The sequence below is a fragment of the Vipera ursinii genome (assembly GCF_947247035.1).
Source record: "Vipera ursinii genome assembly, chromosome: 2".
In the NCBI taxonomy this organism is placed as follows: Eukaryota; Metazoa; Chordata; class Lepidosauria; order Squamata; family Viperidae; genus Vipera; species Vipera ursinii.
In genome coordinates, this window is record NC_139513.1 from 19079106 (window position 1) to 19098993 (window position 19888).

At 45.7% G+C, this 19888-nt stretch overlaps 1 protein-coding gene across 2 annotated transcripts in view; it reads right to left on the reverse strand.

The window, feature by feature from the left end:
* Positions 1 to 18581, reverse strand: part of EHMT2 (euchromatic histone lysine methyltransferase 2) — a 48232-nt gene extending 29651 nt beyond the window's left edge. For both annotated transcript variants that reach the window (XR_014491605.1, XM_083355633.1), the window contains exons 1-9: positions 18414 to 18581; positions 13031 to 13094; positions 12675 to 12911; positions 11342 to 11670; positions 8647 to 8719; positions 8351 to 8451; positions 6120 to 6263; positions 4061 to 4201; positions 1795 to 1909 (exon numbers count right to left, since the gene is read on the reverse strand). Coding sequence is in view for 1 of the 2 variants with exons in the window: in XM_083355633.1 (XP_083211759.1) it covers positions 1795 to 1909; positions 4061 to 4201; positions 6120 to 6263; positions 8351 to 8451; positions 8647 to 8719; positions 11342 to 11670; positions 12675 to 12911; positions 13031 to 13094; positions 18414 to 18443 (1234 nt within the window). In the remaining variant the exon portion in view is untranslated. The remainder of the gene's footprint in view (positions 1 to 1794; positions 1910 to 4060; positions 4202 to 6119; positions 6264 to 8350; positions 8452 to 8646; positions 8720 to 11341; positions 11671 to 12674; positions 12912 to 13030; positions 13095 to 18413) is intronic.
* Between the last annotated feature and the right edge of the window lie 1307 nt (positions 18582 to 19888).

A 19888-nucleotide genomic window follows, 5' to 3' on the forward strand; every position in this document is an offset into this window, starting at 1 on the left:
CTCGGCTCTTTTATGACTCATGGACTTCAACTCCCAGAATTCCTGAGTCAGCTATGCTGACTCAGGAATTCTGGAAGTTGAAGTCCATGAGTCATAAAAGAGCCGAGGTTGCCTACCCCTGTCCTAAATATTTTCAGATCAGGTCAGGAGCTACTGCAAGTACTCCTTGACTTCACAACCATTCATTTAGTGACCCTCCAAAGTTACAACGGCACTGAAAAAAAGTGACTTATGATTTTTTTTCTTCACATTTACAACAATTTCTGCACCCACATGGTCAAGTGATCAAAATTTGGACACTTGGCAACTGACAGGTATTTATGATGGTGGCAGTGTTACGTATCAACTGGGCAACCAAAAGATTATTAGGCACTCCAAGTCCTGAGTAAGGTATCTGCCACCTGAGATGGAGACAATAGCAGTAGCACTTAGGTTTCTGTACGTTTTGCCGTGCTTTTACAGCCCTCTCTCAGCGGTTTACAGAGTCAGCATATTACCCTCCCCAACAATCTGGGTCCTCATTTTACCGATCACGGAAGTATGAAAGGCTGAGTCAACCCTGAGTCGGGGAGACTCGAACTGCCAAACTGCTGGCAGTCAGCAGTTAGCAGAATTAGCCTGCAGTACTGCATTCTAAGCAAGGGACGCGGTGGCTCAGTGGGTTAGGACGCTGAGCTCGTCGATCAGAAGGTCGGCAGTTTGGCGGGTCGAATCCCGAGTGCCGCGTAGCAGAGTGAGCGCCTGTTACTCGTCCCAGCTTCTGCCAACCTAGCAGTTAGAAAGCACGTAAAAAAAATATGCAAGTAGAAAAATAGTGACCACTATGGTGGGAAGGTAACAGCGTTCCGTGCGCCTTTGGCGTCTAGTCATGCCGGCCACATGACCAAGGAGACGTCCTCGGACAAACGCTGGCTCTTCGGCTTTGAAACAGAGATGAGCACCGGCCCCTAGAGTCGGAAATGACTAGCACGCATGTGTGGGGGAACCTTTACAGCATTCTAACCACTGCGCAACCACAGCTCTTAATGGAACCCTGTTGTAATTAGCAGCTACAAATAACCCATGCTGGCTGGGGAATTCTCAGCATTGAAGTCCCCACAACTTAAAACTGCGAAGGTTGAGAAGCAATGATCTATTTAGTCCTATCTTCTATGTCCTCAAAACAGAGTAGATTGATGGCTTCCTTAGAGGTTAAGTGGGATGAAGACTTAGGCCCAAGGAGACCTAGGTTCAAATCCCCGTTCAGACATGAACCTCAGCTGAAGACCTTGAGTCAGCCACTCAAACTGCAGTGCAACCTGCCTTGCAAGTTACCATAATGGACACCATGAGAGAGAACTTCTCACCCTTTCGCCCCAAACTCTGCAAAAGAAAAATGAAACAAACCAACATCTTCTAATCTCAGGCTCCCAAATGATTTGTGAACCTGATCAGACTTGACATGAATGTTGGGAGTCGACAGAAGGCACCTATCTGCCATAGTCTTAGCTAAACCACACATCTCTTTTAACTATCTTTTTAAGACAGCTATTTCTTGGTCCTTCCAAAGGAAGGTTCCACCAACAAAAGACCAGCATCTTCTTACAAGAGTGATTCTTCTGTCATAACATCCAGCAAGCTTCCCCATCAAAATCCAGGGGTATCGTGTCTTTCTTTTCCGCATTCTGCTGGCTGGGGAATTCTGGGAGTTGAAGTCCATACATCTTAAAGTTGCCAAGGCAGAAAAACACCATCGCAAAGGGAGAGAGAATAAGTTCCGCATTCCAGATTTGGTTAGCCTTGAGAGAGAATCACCTGTGTTTTCCTTGGGATGCGGCTCTTTGCGCTTGCGTTTTCGGGATGGCTTGATCCATGGACTGTCGTGCCGCCAACGTTTTCGGGCTTTACGTTTGGAGCTGGAGGCAGTGCTCTAGAGGACAAGAAAAACAGCCCCAGAGAAGGATGAGCAGGGCCATAGATCAGGGCCAGGAACAATGGGGTCTGTCTACAAGAGGCTACTACATGGATCTTGGTCTAAATAGGTAAAGAGCCTAATCTATTACAAGCCACCTTTCTGTTAGAATTATAGGCAGTCCTCAACTTATGACCATTCATTTAAGAACCAAAGTTGCCATGGTGTTGAAAAAGTGACTTATGCCTGGTCCTTGCACTCACAGCATCCTTGTGGTCGCATGATCAAAACGGAGTGCTTGGCAACCACCGTGTATTTATAACAGTTGCAATGTTCTAGGGTCATCATTTATAGCAATAGCAATAGCACTTAGACTTATATGCCGCTTCACAGTGCTTTACAGTATTCTCTAAGCGGTTTACAGAGTCAGCATATCGTTCCCCCAACAATCTGGGTCCTCATCTTACTGAGCTCGGACGGCTGAGTCATATTGTGATTCAGGGTCAGCCTGTGGGTTCGGCAGTTGGTTCGGACGACTCAGAGGAGGAGGAGGGGGGTGTTGAAGAGCTTGCTGATGATGGCCTTGAGGCTCCGCAGAGCCCTCAGCCAGGCCCCTCCCACCTGGTCACGACGGAGACCCAGCTGTGTGAGCCTGACAGCATGGATGAAGATGACCCACAGCTGGCCCTGTTCAAGGACACCCGACGCAGGAGGCAGTCAATCAGGAGTAAACAGAGGAAGGCAATGGGGCACCTCGGAAGGAGGAAGAGAGTAGCCACGCCCTGAACTGTATAAAAGGGGAATGCGTGGGAGGGCTGGTTTGCTGAAGGCAACCGCTTGAAAAGGTCCTGTTTCTTGTTTCGTGTCTTGTTTTGTTTGTTTTTGTATTCATAAATTTGGCAGGCTTAATTCCAGCCTCTTGCCTTCTTGTAAAAGGGGTTGTCCCTGCCTTTTCTGCAGGGCCAGTAGCAGGCTGGTACAGAACAAGTTAACTTTGAACCGGTCAGGATCGAACTGCTGACAGTGGGCAGTGTCAGTCTGAAATGCTGCATGGGATTCCAACAGGTAAAGTCAAGGAGGGAAGCCTGAATGACCATGTGATTCAGTTAACGATGTGATGATTCGCTTAAAAGGGTCGTGTCAGGATAATTTAACAGCTAAACAGCTTATGTAAAGATGTAGTGTAATGTGGATGATGCAAGGATAGGATGATGCAATATTAGGAATGACTCAGCAGGGTCTGTGTCTGTGCCTTTAAGAGGCTGACTATAAAAGGGGAGTTTTTTTACTGGAGTTTTTCTCTCTCGTCCGTTTACTGCTGTAACTGCTGTGTACTGGAGTTGCTGTTTCACCCCGTGTATGTATTTTATTTCTAGTGTATATTTGTAGGTATAGTGTAATATAAACCTACACATTTGATACGAACTACTGTGTACTGCATTTACTCCTGGGTTACCTCAGCACAATAAGACTTGTGCGTGCTCTGACAGGTCGTAAAGTGAAGTGTCACTCGCTTAAGGACTACACCACTTAGTGATGGAAGTTCGGGTTCCGACTGTGGTCATAAGTCGAGGATTACCTGTACATGTGACTGAGAGACAAATCAGAGGTGGGCAACTCTTGCCTGAAAGCTGCAAACAGGTCTTATGCTTTTGGGCCCAAGAGCCCAAATTAGTAGTTTAGTAATATACCAAAAGGTGCTTTTTCCCCCCAAAAGGCAACTTGGACTTTGCTTTTTCTTGAAGAGGTTTCGCTTCTCATTCAAAGAAGCTTCTTTAGTTCTTGGGTGAGAAGCAAAATGTCTTCAAGGAAAAAAACCAAGTCCAGTTGCCTTTTTGAAAAAAGTACCTTTGGGACAACCATGACCTGGATGACTAAGAATCTCCACAGACATTTAGTAGCAATACTTATCAAATTGTAACTAAGCATGGTAGACATAAAAAAGAAATAGCAATTGACAGAATTAGATACTGCAATTAATTGTAACCCTAATATAAAACAAGAGACCTCTAAATCAAATGGGTCCAACGTATCAAAATATTAACATCTGTGCATTAGAAGGAGCAGGTCTGAATTTACAAAGTGATTAACAGAAATCTGACAAATAAATAAACTGAGGGGGGTCGCCGAGAATAAATGCCTATCCAACCCAGATGAGTGTCAACTCACCCTATCAGAGATGTTTCCTGACTCTTCCTCATCATCTTCATCATCTTCATCTTCTTCCTCTTCTTCTTCTTCCTCTTCTTCTTCCTCCTCCTCTTCTTCCTCTTCCTCACTCATATGTTCTCCAGTAACATCTACATCAGACTGTAACCAAAATTAATGAATTAATTAAAACATGAGGAGAAAAATAAAATTGGAAGTCTGGCTTTCAGTTCCAACCAGAGCTCCTTATCCTGATGGAAGGCCCTGTGTAAGGACACAAAAAAAATAAAAAAAAATAAAAAAAATCTGGAATAATCCTTCAGCGATAAATATTCTGAAGGCATACCTAACCAGCTGTTTTCCTAAAGGAACAGCTGTTCGTTAAATGCCGCATCAAGCTCAACATTGTTATTTATGACGTGAGGGGGAAACTAAGAAAAAAGAAACACCGAATGTTGCATCTGTCAGAATCCATTTATATCATATTCATAAATGGAATGTTTCAAACATTATCCCATGGATTCTGCCATCTCCCGAAGAGAAGAGAATAGATGTGTATTGAACCGGTATTAGGCATTTCAAAGGAAAGGAGAAGCCTTTTGAACTGGGGAAACAAAAAGGGGGGGGGGGCTAGCATCTGGCTTTTGTCACGGAAGTGAGCAATAAACATGAAGGGTCCTAAGTTCCTTTTTCCCACCAGATGGATGATACGGAGAGAAAGGATGGGGGACTGACCAAATGGGGTTAAGGGGGGTTAAACCGGGAACTCTTTATAAGGGTTTACTTCGTGGGATAATATTAAGTCCTGTCTCGTTTCCTACAACCAAGCATGTCATAGTAAAGGTTCTTTTTGGAATAGATTTGACTCCAAGAATTTTGTCTTCCTAAGACGTGGTTTGGGGTGGGTCCTGACAGCATTGCTGTTCAATGTAGTCTTCTAAGACAGAGGTCCCCAACCCCCGGCCTGTGGATTGGCACCGGGCCGCGGCATGCCAGAAACCAGTCTGCGCAAACAAGCCAAGCTCCATCCACGGGATGCAGGAAGTACATGAAACCACGCCCCCTCCAGTCTGCAGAAAAACCTCTCTCCACGGAAAAAGAGTTGGGGACCTCTGTTGTAAGATTTCCATGGTTTTTTTTCCGAGTCCTCCCGATGGCAACTTTAAGAGAGAAACCTATGAACAAAGCCCTTGGACATCTCTAAAGTCAAAGGGCAGTAAGTTAAATTTGCAAGGGATCTGCTTCCGGTTGGCTAGTGTATCTCCCCACCCCCTGTTCCAAGGAGGGTAAAAATAAAACATCCAAAATAAGAAACTGTCCAGGTCTCGTTTTGCAAAATTTATTCAGGCCGCCGAAATCATCTTTCAGATTACTCGGTCTGATTGGACAATGGCACAGGTATCTAATCTTTGGGGGAGTGGGGGGAGAAACTTCCCAGGTCAACTGACATTTTTCACAAAAAAAGAAAAGAAAAGAAATACAAAATATGTATCCAGAGTTGGAATTTCAAACTTTTAAAAGAGGTCCCATATAGCTCTGTAAGGGAGTCCCTGCAATATTTTGTTTCTCTATAAGGCAGGGGTGTCAAACTCAATTTCATTGAGGGCCGCATCAGCATTGCGGTTGCCCTCAGGGGGCCAGGTGGGTGTGGCCAGGGTGGGCGTGGCCTACTGGGTGGGTGTGGCTAGAGTGCGTATGGCCTATTGGGTGGGCGTGGCCAGCTCTACATCATTCGTGTCAAGGGTACCTATGAGGGCCCGGGCAGGAGTGGGATAGATCTGAGGGTCTCTGGCAGAAGGAGATGGGACCGGGGCAAGTGCCAAGGCACGGTCCATTGGAGGAGCCTCACTGTTCCTCTCAGGCCTTGGGGGGGGGTTTCAACGGTGGCGTGGAGGTCAAATGCCCAGCCCAGCTGTCAAGAACCCACGGCACTAAGCCCAGCTCCACTTCCCCAAGGTGGTGCCCAGCTGCACTTGCCTCCTCAAGGCTCCTTAGCTGTATCCAAAGCTTCCTTAGCAATAGGATGGGAGACCCCCCCAGGATAGGCCAGGAGGAGGGGGCACCATCTTATTCTTCATACCTTGCTGTCCGAATCGATGTGGCCATCCACGGAGTAGCTGTCATAAAAGAGGCTGAAGTCATCCCCCACTTCAGTCTCCCATTCTTGGCCTCCATCCTCCTGCGAGGCCGTAGCTGGAGCCGTCATCTCTTCCGTCACCGTGATCTATGGCCAAGGATGGGCTTTCATTAAAAACTGATAGGATTATTTTTATGTGAGATGTGGCGTTGTTAAAGACTGCAGCAAGGGTCACTTAAGGAGGAGGAGAGGCTTTCTGCTTTTAATTTTAATTTTAACTGGGGTTTTATTTGTTCAGGGATGGATATAATTTTTTTAACTGTTTTTAACTTTTGTATTTTTTGTTTTAATCACCCTGTAAACCACCCTGAGTCCTTCGGGAAAGGGCGGTATATAAATATAATAAAATAAATAAATAAATAAATAAATTTTCTACTGCAGGAGTTACTTCTCAAAGGCTGGCATCGAAGTCGTGCAAAATCAAGACACGCAGGAGAACAACTTGGAAAACGTTTCGCAAACTCAGCAACTTTAAAAGATGGGTGGACTTCAACTCCCAGAATCCCCCCCGCCAGGAATCCAGTCTTATTTCACAGAATAGTGCATTCGTTTTAATTTTTCAAGTTTACAAATAAAAGTATAGCAAACCAGCTACAGAGACATATAGACAGTCCTCAAGTTACGACCACAACGGAGCCCAAAATTTCCGTGGCTAAGTGAGACAGTTGTTCAGTGAATTGTGCCTCATTTTATGACTTTTCTTGCCACTGTTGTTTAGTGCAGGGCTTTTCAACCTTTTCACCCATTGTACCACTTTTAGGATATGGCAACATCCAAGTGCCACCAGTCGCCTAGCAAGGTGTCAAAAACCTGAGGATCAAAAAAAAAAAAAAGGAAAAAAGTGATGAAGTACAGGTAGTCCTTGACTTACAACAGCTTGCTTGGTGACTGTTTGAAGTTACAATGGCACTGAAAAAAGTGCCCCCCAAGCCACAGCCGAGGAAGACACCTGCCTGCCTGCCCAGCAGCGCTCTTCCTCCTGTATGAGATTTTCATTGTTGTGAGCATTTCTGATGAGGATTGGTAGCGGGGGTGGGGTGGGGGGGTGTTTGCTTTTTATTCCCCCCATCTGCTGGGTGGTTGCAGCAGGTTTTGGTCACTTCACATGACCCTGGGACACTGTGACCATCATAAATATGAATCGGTTGCCAAGCATCTGAATGTAAATCACAAGACCCTGGAGATGCTGCAACATTCCAGCTGATCGGCGCTTCTTCTGGGCTCAGCAAAGCGCCAGGATCAGCACTGAGCTCCAGCTGGAGCCTGGCACTGATCCTGGCGCTTCTGCTGAGCCCTGACAGCCCTGCAGCTTCAGCCATCTCTCGCTCAGGCTTGTGCGGTGCTGCCACTGGCTCAGCTCATTCCCCTGCCCCACTACCACTTTTCTAGGATGGCTGCGTACCACGTGCCAATGTACCACAGGGGGTACCCGTACTACTGGTTGAAGAGCCCTGGTTTAGTGAATCACTGCTGTTGTTAAGTTAGTAACATGGTTGTTAAGTGATTTTGGCTTCCCCATTGACTTGGCTTCTCACAGCCCCAAAAGATGATCACATGACCCCACAATACTGAAACCGTCATAAAATAAGAGTCAGTTGCCAAAAGTCTGAATTTTGATCACGCGATCATGGGGATGCTGCAACGGTCGTAATTGTGAAAAATGGTCTTAAGTCACCTTTTCCAGTGCTGTTGTAATTTTGAACAGTCGCTAAATGGACTGTTGTAAGTCGAGGACTACCTGTATTATCAGCAGGTCTACCTTTCCCAGTGACTATCAGGGCTTCCTTAGACAATTTTAACACCCAGATCTGCCGATACGTTTCCTGCAATTTTTCCTGGGATGCATCTCTGCATCCCCTGAGCTTTTATCTCTTCTTCCTGGTGCCCCTGCTTTTTTATTCAATTAAGACACAGTTTGAAATGCATTATCACTCATGCAAATAAGTCCTTTAATCCAATAGGTAGGTGGTCCTTAAACTCAACCCTTGGTCCTTAGGAGAACCACTAAGCCAGGGGCCTTCAAACATGGCCCTTTTATGACTTGTGGACTTCAACTCCCAGAATTCCTCAGCCAGCGTGCCTGGCTGAGGGATTCTGGGAGTTGAAGTCCACAAGTCATAAAAGGGCCAAGTTTGAAGGCCCCTGCACTAAGCCTTTCAAAGGGAGGGATGCACCTCTGTGGTAGCCCTGGGACTTGACCGCTGAAGTGAGAGGGGAATCCTTTTGTGCAACGCATCTGCCATGTAATCGTATTTCCTGTGCTTCGCAGGTTCTTCTTTAAAAAGAGAAGGAAAAAGAATGAAATTAGAATCCAATACTCTTAACAACCCCCTCCCCCACCCCCCAGTCACGGGACTACAACTCCCAGAATCTCCAGCAGGTGCAGAAGACTAAGTTGAGTAATCTGCTCTAGCCAATGCTTTTAGTCCCAAATATATTTCTATACCTTCTAAGTCCAAGGCTTTGGTACCTGGTTCTATAAGGCTTCTCAAGTCATCCGAGACACGGAAATGTAACATCTCTGAGACCCTTTTTTCAGGCACCTGGGGGGGAAGGAAAAAAAGAAGGCTGATCATCCGTACAGTGAGGGTTTCATTTTTTTTAAAAAAAAGATATAGCCCCATCAATTTGCATTAGCAGAAATCTCATTTGGTGCCGAAATACAATAGAAAAAAAAGATGATCGTGCAAAGCCCAAATATTTTGCAGGATGGAATTTTGCAGCTGTGTAGAAAAACAGTTCAGAATCCCTGTTTGGGCCTATAACCATGTTTCTCAACCTTGGCCCCTTTAAGAAAAGTGGACTTCATTTCCCAGAATTCCACAGCTAGCTTCTCCAGCCTAGTACCAACCAGATATGCAGGACTATCGTTTCCATTTCTCTAGGATGGCCATTTAGGGTAATGGAAATCATAGTTCTACCCAGCTGGAAAACACCATACAAAAAGATCCCAAACCAGATGATCTATTTGTCTGAAATGGTATAGGGTTTCCTGGCTAAGCAGGGGGTTGGACTAGAAGACCTCCAAGGTCTCTTCCAACTGTTATCCTATCCTATCCTATCCTATCCTATCCTATCCTATCCTGTCCTGTCCTGTCCTGTCCTGTCCTATTCTATCCTTTTCCAAAATTAGTCATTCTTGAGCATCAAAAGCAATCGTAATTTTATTGGTTACAAAGAAAAGAAATTCAATATTCACTGAAGACATACTATTACGTATTTGAGTTTAGAGAAAGGTTAGGAAAAAGAAATGAGAAAATGTGTCTTGATGTGCAGCCGTGTCACAATCAGGCTGGATGGACAGCTAAGGAGCTTCCTAGACAGTTTTTGATCAGCTATACATGAATGTCAACTTCCCTCTGCCCAGTACGCTCCCACAGAGAGGGCCTCCTCAGGGTGCCACCGGTCAAAGAATGCCGACTGGTGGCCCCCAGGGGGAGGGCGTTCTCTGTGGGTGCACCGGATTTATGGAACCATCTTCCGGTCGAGCTCCGGATGGCGCCCGATCTCCGCTCCTTCCGGCGCGATCTTAAAACCCATCTCTTTGAACAAGCTGGCCTGGCCTGATGGGACGGGGTGGGATTTTTATAAACGGATTTAAATTTTTAATCTGCATTAATTTATTATGGGCACTGTTTAATTACTTTTTAATAATTTTTAATTTTTGTATCTTGTTTTTTATGTATTGCCCTGTTCACCGCCCTGAGTCCTTCGGGAGAAGGGCGGTATATAAATTAAAATAATAATAATAATAATAATAATAATAATAATAATAATAATAATAATAATGATGATGATGATGATGATGATAATAATAATAATAATAATAATAATAATAATAATAATAATAATAATAATAATAATGTTAAGTTGCACTGCTAGTTCTCCCAGTTGTTGGAAGAAACAAAAAGTTTCTAAGTTCTCCACTTGGGGAAACATGCAATCCATTTTTGTCTTGCAAGAAGTACTGTGATCACTTCAAGGGTGTAAACCACCAAGTCTTCTAGACACAAGAAATATTTACACACTGAAAAGCATCTCTTGGCAGGGCATTACATCATACAATCTTACTCTAAAATAATCTAATTACTATAATTACTCTTTAAATCCTATCGCACTTTAACTCTCCTTAGACATAGAAAAGATAAATAATATATCCTCTAATTATAATAACTAATAACTATTCATATGCTAAATGATATGATGTAATACCTTGTATTCAGCTCTGGGAAGTTGGGGGGGGTGTTGAGAAGGGCGGGAAGGGGAGGGGGGTGGGGGAGATGGGGTATATGTTCTAAAAATGTATTTTAAAACTTTTCAATTAAAAAAAAGCATCTCTTGGCGATTTGGGGGAGAGCCAGCTTGGTATAATGATTAAGGTGCTGGCCTAGAAGCCAGGAGACAGTGAGTTCTAGTTCCACCTTAGGCATGAAAGCCATCTGGGTGATGTTGGACCAGAAACTTTCTTTCAGCCCAATTCAACCCACAGGGTTGTTGTTGTGGGGAAAAAGAGAAGATGGAAGGAGTATTAGGTATGATCACCACCTCGAGTTACTTAGAAAATAATAAAGATGGGATAAAAATCTAATGCATGAATAAGAATCCATGGTGTTCAGCTGCTGAAACCAATCATAAGATGCACATTAATTCTGCAGCCTAAAGGCAAAGTCGGATTATATGTATATTAATTGGTTCTGCAAAAGTTGTTCTTCATTATGTAAAGATTTGTCATCATTGGTTAACTTTCACAGTGACATAGGAACTTCTCTGGACCCAGTTAATAAATGCCTTGCTGAAATAATCTATAGCTTATCATTGTCAGCAAAGACAACCCAATATCCAAGTACATCTCTCTGTGTAGCCAAAACAGCATTGCACATCAATGTTTCTCAACCTTCTCAGCAAAGACAACCCAGTCTCCAAGTACATCTCTCTGTGTAGCCAAAACAGCATTGCACATCAATGTTTCTCAACCTTGGCAACTTTAAAGATGTGTGGACTTCAAATCCCAGAATTCCTCAGTCAGCAAGCTGGCTGAGGAACTCTGGGAATTGAAGTCCACACATCTTAAAGCTGCCAACACTGAGAAACACTGATCTACACAATATCAACCAACAGATCTTCTGAGTCACCTGCCTGGGCAGAAGCTACATTTGCAAGCCTACCTGAACACTGCTGGGCTTTGACATTGTTTTCCGAGCCCGGTGAACCTTGGGCTTGACTTCCTCATTGGTTGATGCTGAAGGCTGAGCAGGAGGAGAGGCCACTGCTGGAGCAGGAGTGGGGGCCGAATCTGGGTCTGGAGCTGCAGCTGGGGCTTCTGTTGTGGGAGACCCAGAATCATCTGGAAGACGTGACCCAGGCATAGTTAGTAAGCGCATAGCCAGACTCTGGATAGAAGCTGGGGACTTGCTGGTCCCGCTAAGGGACATCTTGGCACGGCTGGGCCCAGCTGTTTTGCTGGGGGATGATGGGAAAGTCTTGGCAGCATGACCTGAAGAGAAGGGGATGAGATGTTAGGACACCCAGTCTAGATTACATGAACGCAGCCGAGATGGAGATACTGAAAAGCCACATGACAGTTCTACACAAAATGCCACACTTATTGCCGTTCGTGAACTAGTAAAATCAATCTTCAGCAAGACTTCGGCTCTAGATTATTTGATTGCAGGTGGTCCATCACAGACATTTCCAATTGGATTGACTACATTGGGGTTTTTTCCCCTAACAATCTTTATTTCTTGCATTGCTGTGCTTTCCCCTCCAGATTCCTCCCTGGCTGGGTCAGGCCACAAATAATATTAAATATGTATAAATAAAAATATGTAAATATGTAGCTGAGAGCAGACTTATATCTGGACCCTGCTGGTCCAAAACAACCCCTTAACATATGATACCCAATTTTCAGTCTAAGGTAAAGGTTCCCCCGCACATGCGTGCTAGTCGTTTCCAACTCTAGGGGCCGGTGCTCATCTCCGTTTCAAAGCCGAAGAGCCAGCGCTTGTCCGAGGACGTCTCCGTGGTCATGTGGCCGGCATGACTAGACGCCAAAGGCGCACGGAACGCTGTTACCTTCCCACCGTAGTGGTCCCTATTTTTCTACTTGCATTTTTACATGCTTTTGAACTGCTAGGTTGGCAGAAGCTGGGACGAGTAACAGGCGCTCACTCTGTTACACGGCACTCGGGATTCGACCCGCCAAACTGCCGACCTTCTGATCGACAAGCTCAGCGTCCTAACCCACTGAGCCACCGTGTCCCTTATAATTTTCAGTCTAGGAAGCTCCTAAATTAGACGGCAGCCCCTGCAACACCAGCCAGAGAACAGAGATGCAAAACAGTACATCCCCCAACAGAACTCACCCAAGCACAGCCTTACAGGTCTCCTCACCATAATCCTGCCAAAAAATCATCCAGAGAATCCTTTTTTCCCCCCTACAAAGGAAAACCATCTTCCTATTGACATTCTCCTCAGGCACCAATGCCCTTCCCAACTCACCTGGTAGGCCTTTGCTCCCTGGGGTGGGACTAGGGCTTGAGCCAGCCAAAGGGCCTCCTGATTTTGGAGACATACATCCTCCTTCTTTTCCACTCCCGGTCGCTTGAGTCCAGACTCCATCATCCCCATTTCTGCTGGAGACCAGGAGGCTATCCCCTACTCCTCCCAATGTGCTTTTGGTCCTCCGAGGAGATGCCTCCGATGAGAGCGCCAAGTCCTCTGTGGAGGGTTCAGGATCTTGAGGAAGACATAGACACAGCCTCTTACGGTCCAAGAGGGTTCTGGGTTCAAATCAGGGCTGCAGAGGAAAGCAGCGCCTTCCCCAACTTCTAATTCTGGACCTCCATAAAACTTACCTATTTCGCCTGCTTCAACTTCCGCCGGAGCTGAAGCCCCTGCTAACCCCTGATGGGCATCATCCTGAGGTGGGAAAAGAAACAGCAATTCAAAACTCAAGTTGAGATTAATTTGCAAATGTTTGCCCGGACGTACATGATATACTAATCATGGGTTTATTTCACCATGGTTCATTGCAGAGGAGATAAATGTCAGCCTCTACCTGGCCATTAATGACTTCTCCAGACCACCCAAGTTGATGGGGCTGACATATTAGATGTATTTTTAGGGTTTCGAAATGGGTTGAAGGAGAACGTTATCTCTTATTTCAAAACTAACATGCTTTTATCTTTAAAATACTAATTTGTACGCATATCCATATTATTTATATTTTGCTTCCAATCACAAGCATGCAATCTAACTATTGTGGGAAAGCATGGTGATAGATTTAATTATAATCAGACATGAGTCTCAGCTATTTAAAAATCCCTCAACAAATCAACCAACATCCATTCAACATTTCCATACATATTAAGAGATATAACTCACAAAGCTCACTAAGCTATTGTGTCCTTGACTGGTCATGGTTTAGTACAGACATGTCAAACACAAGGCCCGCGGGCCGGATCCAGCCCGCGAAGTGGTTTCATGTGGCCCGCGAAGCCATCCTGGAAACAGTGAGGGAACGGCCCCCACTGCCTTGGCCCTGGCCCAGAGACCCTCCTTCTGCCAGAGACCCCCAGATCTGTCCCACTCCTGCCCAGGCCCCCATAGGCACCCTTGATGGGAATGATGTAGAGCTGGCCACGCCCACCCAGTAGGCCATACGCACTCTAGCCATGCCCACCAAGTAGGCCACGCCCACCCTGGCCATACCCACCTGGCCCTGAGGGGAACTGCAATGCTAATGTGTCCCTCAATGAAATTGAGTTTGACACCCCTGGTTTTAGAATGTTATAGGAACAGCCACCACTGTTTTAAGCTTATAAAATTCTGCACAATTCTAAACTGTGACATAATTTAAAAACCATGATTAAATTGTAGCCTAGCATGCAATGCACACCCAAGCAACTGAAAACAATGCACTCTATACTAAATAAGCCCTCGGATGCAACCCCTTCTCCCTCAGCAAAAATATGAGATTTTTTTTTCTCTCCCTTAATTTCTTTCCAACCTGAGCTAAGGTGTTAGAATTCTTTTGACCCATTTCCCCGCAGAGGAATGAAATGCATTAGATTCAAGCCTTCTTCCCTGTAGTGGCTCTTTTATGACTCGTGGACTTCAACTCCCAGAATTCCTGAGCCAGCATGGCTCAGCTTGGAAACCTCTCCCTTTCTTCTCAGCATGTTGGCTCAGGAATTCTGGGAGTTGAAGTCCATGAGTCATAAGAGCCAAGGTTGCCTACCCCTGCTCTAGCCAAACTGGACTTTATTGCCATAAATTACAGCTCCATAAATTACAGCTGTAGTTTGTATTCAATGTCAGGGTGCAAAGAGGTGGTGGTAGCAGCTGCTTGATAACATCACAATGAGAGATAGAGGGCTAGGACTGGAAAAAAATGGAGGAGCACACCTGAACACAAATCCTCTTAAAGGATAGGAAACCAACAGATTCTTAATCCATCATGCAACCATTCTGGGAAAGAAATTCACAAGCTTCCAGGAAACCTAATTTCATTAATAAAGAAGGGGTGGAGTACCCTAATTCTTGGCATCAAAACTCATTTTTTAAAAAATCTAACTGAATCTTGCTTCTTTGATTGTGCTTTGCACATAAGGGTATGGACAACTGAGTAGGAATTTTCATTTTGGCATCATGGCAGCTTATGGCAGATGCCGCTGACTGCAACAGACTCTAAATAAAAGCTTACAGTTTATATAGTCCGGACATCCAAAGTACCAGATATTTCAATAAGCTGCAAACTTCAACCAAAGAGCTGTTGATAGTGTTGGAGTGTGTTTAAATATTTCCATATCAGAGCTTGTTAGCTGAGCTTTACAATTAGCATGTTAGAAACACAACCAAGCATGCTCACATGTTGTTAGTTGCAAAGTCGTGTCCGACCCATCGCGACCCTATGGACAACGTTCCTCCAGGCCTTCCTGTCCTCTACCATCTTCTGGAGTCCATTTAAGCTCACGCCTACTGCTTCAGTGACTCCATCCAGCCACCTCATTCTCTGTCGTCCCCTTCTTCTATTGCCCTCAATCTTTCCCAGCATTAGGCTCTTCTCCAGTGAGTCCTTCCTTCTCATTAGGTGGCCAAAGTATTTGAGTTTCGTGTGGTGTATGTGTGTGTGTGTGTGTGTGTGTGTGTGTGTATGTGGATCTAGAACCAGGAATAAATAAATCCAGTGAAAATCAACATATGCATATCCATGTGCATGTACATGTACATATATATATTTGTGTGTGTGTGTGTGTGTGTCTGTTGATTTTCACTGGATTTATTTATTCCTGGTTCTAGATCCACAAACAGAACTATGTTCTACAAATCATGGATGGTTCTATGTTTCCTACCAATTTCTGTTCCTCTGGCAGAGTATTTCTCAACCTTAGCAACTTTATGATGTGTGGACTTCAACTCCCAGGATTCCCTAGCCTAGCCATCATAGGGAACCCTGGGAGTGGAGTTGTATCTTATCTTTTCCTCAAGATAAAAAAAAAATCAAAGTCCAGTTGCCATTTAAAAAAGCACCTTTGAGATAACCATGACCTGGAGGACTGAGAATCTCCACAGACAGTATCTTAAAAAGTTGCCAAGGTTGAGAAACACTGCTCTGGCTTCCACTTCAGAAAATAATGGATGACCATAGCCTGAATCTATCAAAAGCAGGGAATTCTGGGAATTGAAGTCCTGGCTCTGCCAGTTGGCTGGGGACCCCAATGGGAGAGCATGAAACTGGAAGTAGTTGATCGACCAACAGCAGCTAACAGTTCCCGCCTTCCCTCTCCATCTTTTACTTTTAGTTATAACTTGTATTTCTATTGTGATTTTTATACATTTGCACGTATGATAGATGAATAGACATAGACACACAAGCACCAATATATATACACACACATATACACACAGAGATACACACACACTGTACATACAGTACATACACACACATACGCTGTCTCTCTCTGTCTCACTGGTCAGGATCTAACTTCTGGCAGTGGAATGCCAAGTTATTCTGCAATACTACATTCTAACCACTGGACCATCACAGCTCTTCTAGTTGAACAAAAGATAGACCCATGGGAAACCCCACCAATCAGACAATATCCCTACAGGATTCCTGAATGGCTAAAAGAAGGGTTACAGAGTGAGGTAGAAGAAAAAAAATGTTCCAGATGGACATAATAAAACCATCTGTAGGTGACTGGTATTCCCCCCATTGTTTTGGTGCCAAATTAGAATGGTGAGGTACACTTTTGTGGGTATATCAGGCAGAAAATCCGAGTGGCGAAATTTGATGTTTACCCAATGGCCAGAGTGGATGAACTTTTGGACATATTTAGGGGGAAACAAGTATCTCTCCCCTTTGGATGTGACAATAGGATACTGGCAAATTCCCCTGAATACCAATCCAGAGAGAAGACTGTGACCACACTTCAAATACTTAAGGAATTATTATGCAAAAGACAAGAACATTACGGTTGTTTTCAGGAGAGAGGGCCAAAAATAACATATTTGAAATTAACAAGGATGTAGATTTTGTTTAGGCATCAGAAAAAAAAGCCTCTAATGGCAAAATTTATTCAACAATGGAAAAGGTTTCTCCCAGAGGTGGTGGGCTCCAGCTGGGTGGCTTTGGCCAATCCCTCTCTTCACCCCAAGGAAGCAGGCAATGATAAACCACTTCAGAAATTTTGCCAAGAAAATTGCAGGGATCTGTCAAGGCAGACTTGAAGGCATAAATGTTGCATGAGGTTGGGGTGACTAAATGATCTCTTAAGATTCCTTCCAATTCCTCCATTCTATGACTGTTACGTGAATCGAATCATCCCAGGAAATCCTTATGCAGCTGGTCTACACTTGTTTAGTGTCTTCCCCAAAGGCAGCTTTTGTCGTTCATTTCACCAGCTGCGAGAATGTGATCAGCAAGAGTTCATGCTGCCTTGAGCAGAAATAACGCCCATCAAATGCAACTCTGTGAAAACGTCTGTAAAATACAGGCAGTCCTCCACTTACAGCAATTCATTTAGTGACAATTCAAAGTTACACCAGTACTGAAAAAAGTGACTTATGACCACTTTTCACACTTATGACCGCTGCAATATCTCCCCCATGGTCACGTGATCTACATTTGGAAGCTTGACAACTGACTCACATTTATGAGGGTTGCAGTGTCCTGGGGTCATGTGATCACCTTTTTGCGACCTTCTGACCATAGAGAGTCAATGGGGAAACCAGATTCACTTAACCCTATTACCAAGCAGCGATTCACTTCTCAAACGCGGCAAGGAAAATCGTAAAATGGGGGCAAAACTCAGTTAACCAATTTCTCAGTCAGCAACACAAAACGTTGGGCTCAACTGCGGTCACAAGTCGAGGACTACCTGCACTTTTTAGTCACATTCTAAGGTGGTCTCTCTATGACAGAGGTCTTCAAACATGGCCCTTTTCTGACTTGTGGACTTCAACTCCCAGAATTCCTCAGCCAGCAATGCTGGCTGAGGAATCCTGGGAGTTGAAGTCCACAAGTCATAAAAGGGCCAAGTTTGAAGACCCCTGCTCTATGAATTAACCAACCTTCAACAAAGAGACTGGCGAGCAGCCTCTGGGGCCAAGGGGAGGGTCGAGGGCAGAGGAGGGGCGGGCCCTTAACGCGAGAAAGATGCACGCGGGATTGAAACGCCACCGGGACTGCAAGTTGGGCTAGGTAGGAAGAAACGTGGCCACGGGTCGTGAGAAGAGGCGATCGGGCGACACGAGGCGAAGGGGGGCCAGCTCGGCGCAGCTTCGAAGGACGCGTGTGCCTCTTATTCCCCATTCTTACGGATTCCTCAATTCTTACAACAAGTGGCGATCCTCGTGGATCCGGATAGGATCCCGAGCTCACACACACCCCACACCACACACACCCCACCTTCTCCTCTTTGCACCAGAGAAGCTGACCGGCCAAGCGGTGTCCCCCCACCCCGCTTCGCCCTCTCTTCCAGCTGCGGTCCAGGTGAAAACCCAGCCTCTTTTTTTGCATTTCCTAAGCGCGCAGCAAGCAGCCCCTCCCCGCGCGCCCGACGGAGCCAGGGGAAAAAAAAAAGAAAAAAAGAGGCGCGCAAGGCCGGGGAAAAAGCCGGGAATGCCTGCCGCTTCCTCAGCCCGATTCGCACGACCGTCGCGTGCAATTCCCGCCACCGCCGCCCGGGTCCGACCTCACCCCACCCCACCCCACCCTCCCTCCGCGACCCAAACCTGAGCAACTCCAGCTCCGACATCATCCATGGCCTCGCGCGGCGGTAGCAGCAGAGCCGGCCCCGCGCTGACGTCACGCTCCTGGGGCAAAGAAAGGAGAGAGGGGGAGGGAGCCGCTTAAAGGGGCAGCGCCTCCATTCTTACCGCCTCAGACAAAGAGCGAGGGAGGGCGGGCGATTCCCGGGGACCTCTTCACGGCGTGCCCGATGCCCCGCTTCTCCCTTTTGGAAGCGGCATCGGAGCGGCCTTCCTTCCCCAAGCCGGGGTTGTCCCCGATCTGCTAGGACTGGACCTCCTAGGGCAGGGGGTAGGCAACCTCGGCTCTTTTATGACTCGTGGACTTCAATTCCCAGAATTCCTGAGCCAGCTTGGCTGGCTCAGGAATTCTGGGAGTTGAAGTCCACGAGTCATAAAAGAGCCGAGGTTGCCTATCCCTCCCTGTCCTAGGGGTTTCCAGCCGGCAAAAGCCACGAGGGCTGGGGATTATGGGGATCGCAGGTTACTCAGTCGGGAGGGCCTCATCCTACAGCTGATGATGCTCTCAATGGGGTAGACCGCGATTCCCATAATCCCCAGCCCCCTCCCCCCGGGTGGTGGGGGGTGTTGGGCAGAGCTGTTCTAGGGCATTTAAGAGCCCAACCTATACGAAATGTAACTTAAAAGGAGTTCAAGTTTGTTTTGAGATCCTCGTCTTCTCATATCCTTAATGGGGCCGTGGCGGCTCGCATGCATTTAATAATAATAAGTTGGAAGGGACCTTGGAGGTCATCTAGTCCAACCCCCTGCTCAGGCAGGAAACCTTATACCATTTCAGACAAATGGCTGTCCAGTCTCTTCTTAAAAACCTCCAGTGTTGGAGCATTCACCACTTCTGGAGGCAGGTTGTTCCACTGGTTAATTGTTCTAACTGTCAGGAAGTTTCTCCTTAGTTCTAGGTTGCTTCTCTCCTTGACTAGTTTCCATCCGTTGCTTCTTGTCCTGCTTTCAGGCGCTTTGGAGAATAGCTTGGCTCCCTCTTCTTTGTGGCAGCCCCTGAGATATTGGAACACTGCTATCATGTCACCCCTCACTCTTCTCTTCGTTAAACTACACATACCCAATTCCATCAACCGTTCCCTATATGTTTACTCTGATAAATACCACTGCTTCATGCAAACGTAAAAAGCTTACACGGGGTTTGAAAAGTGTCACAGTATATTTGGAGTGGCTGCTCTGCCGCGAGACTCCGGCACCGAAGATAAAGAAGTTATTAAAAAAAATAGGGGCAAAAGGCAGAGGAAAAAAGATCCAGGAGGAACAGAATCAGATTTGTGGGATCCTTGTTTATGGTATTCTGAGTTTGGCTGTTTGGTTGCAGACGTCTCATTACCCTACTAGGTAATATCATCAATGAATTCATTTGCCAGTTTGCTTTCTTTATATCTGTGGTACACTCCAAGGGTGGGGGGAATCTACTCAATAACCCCAGACCCTTT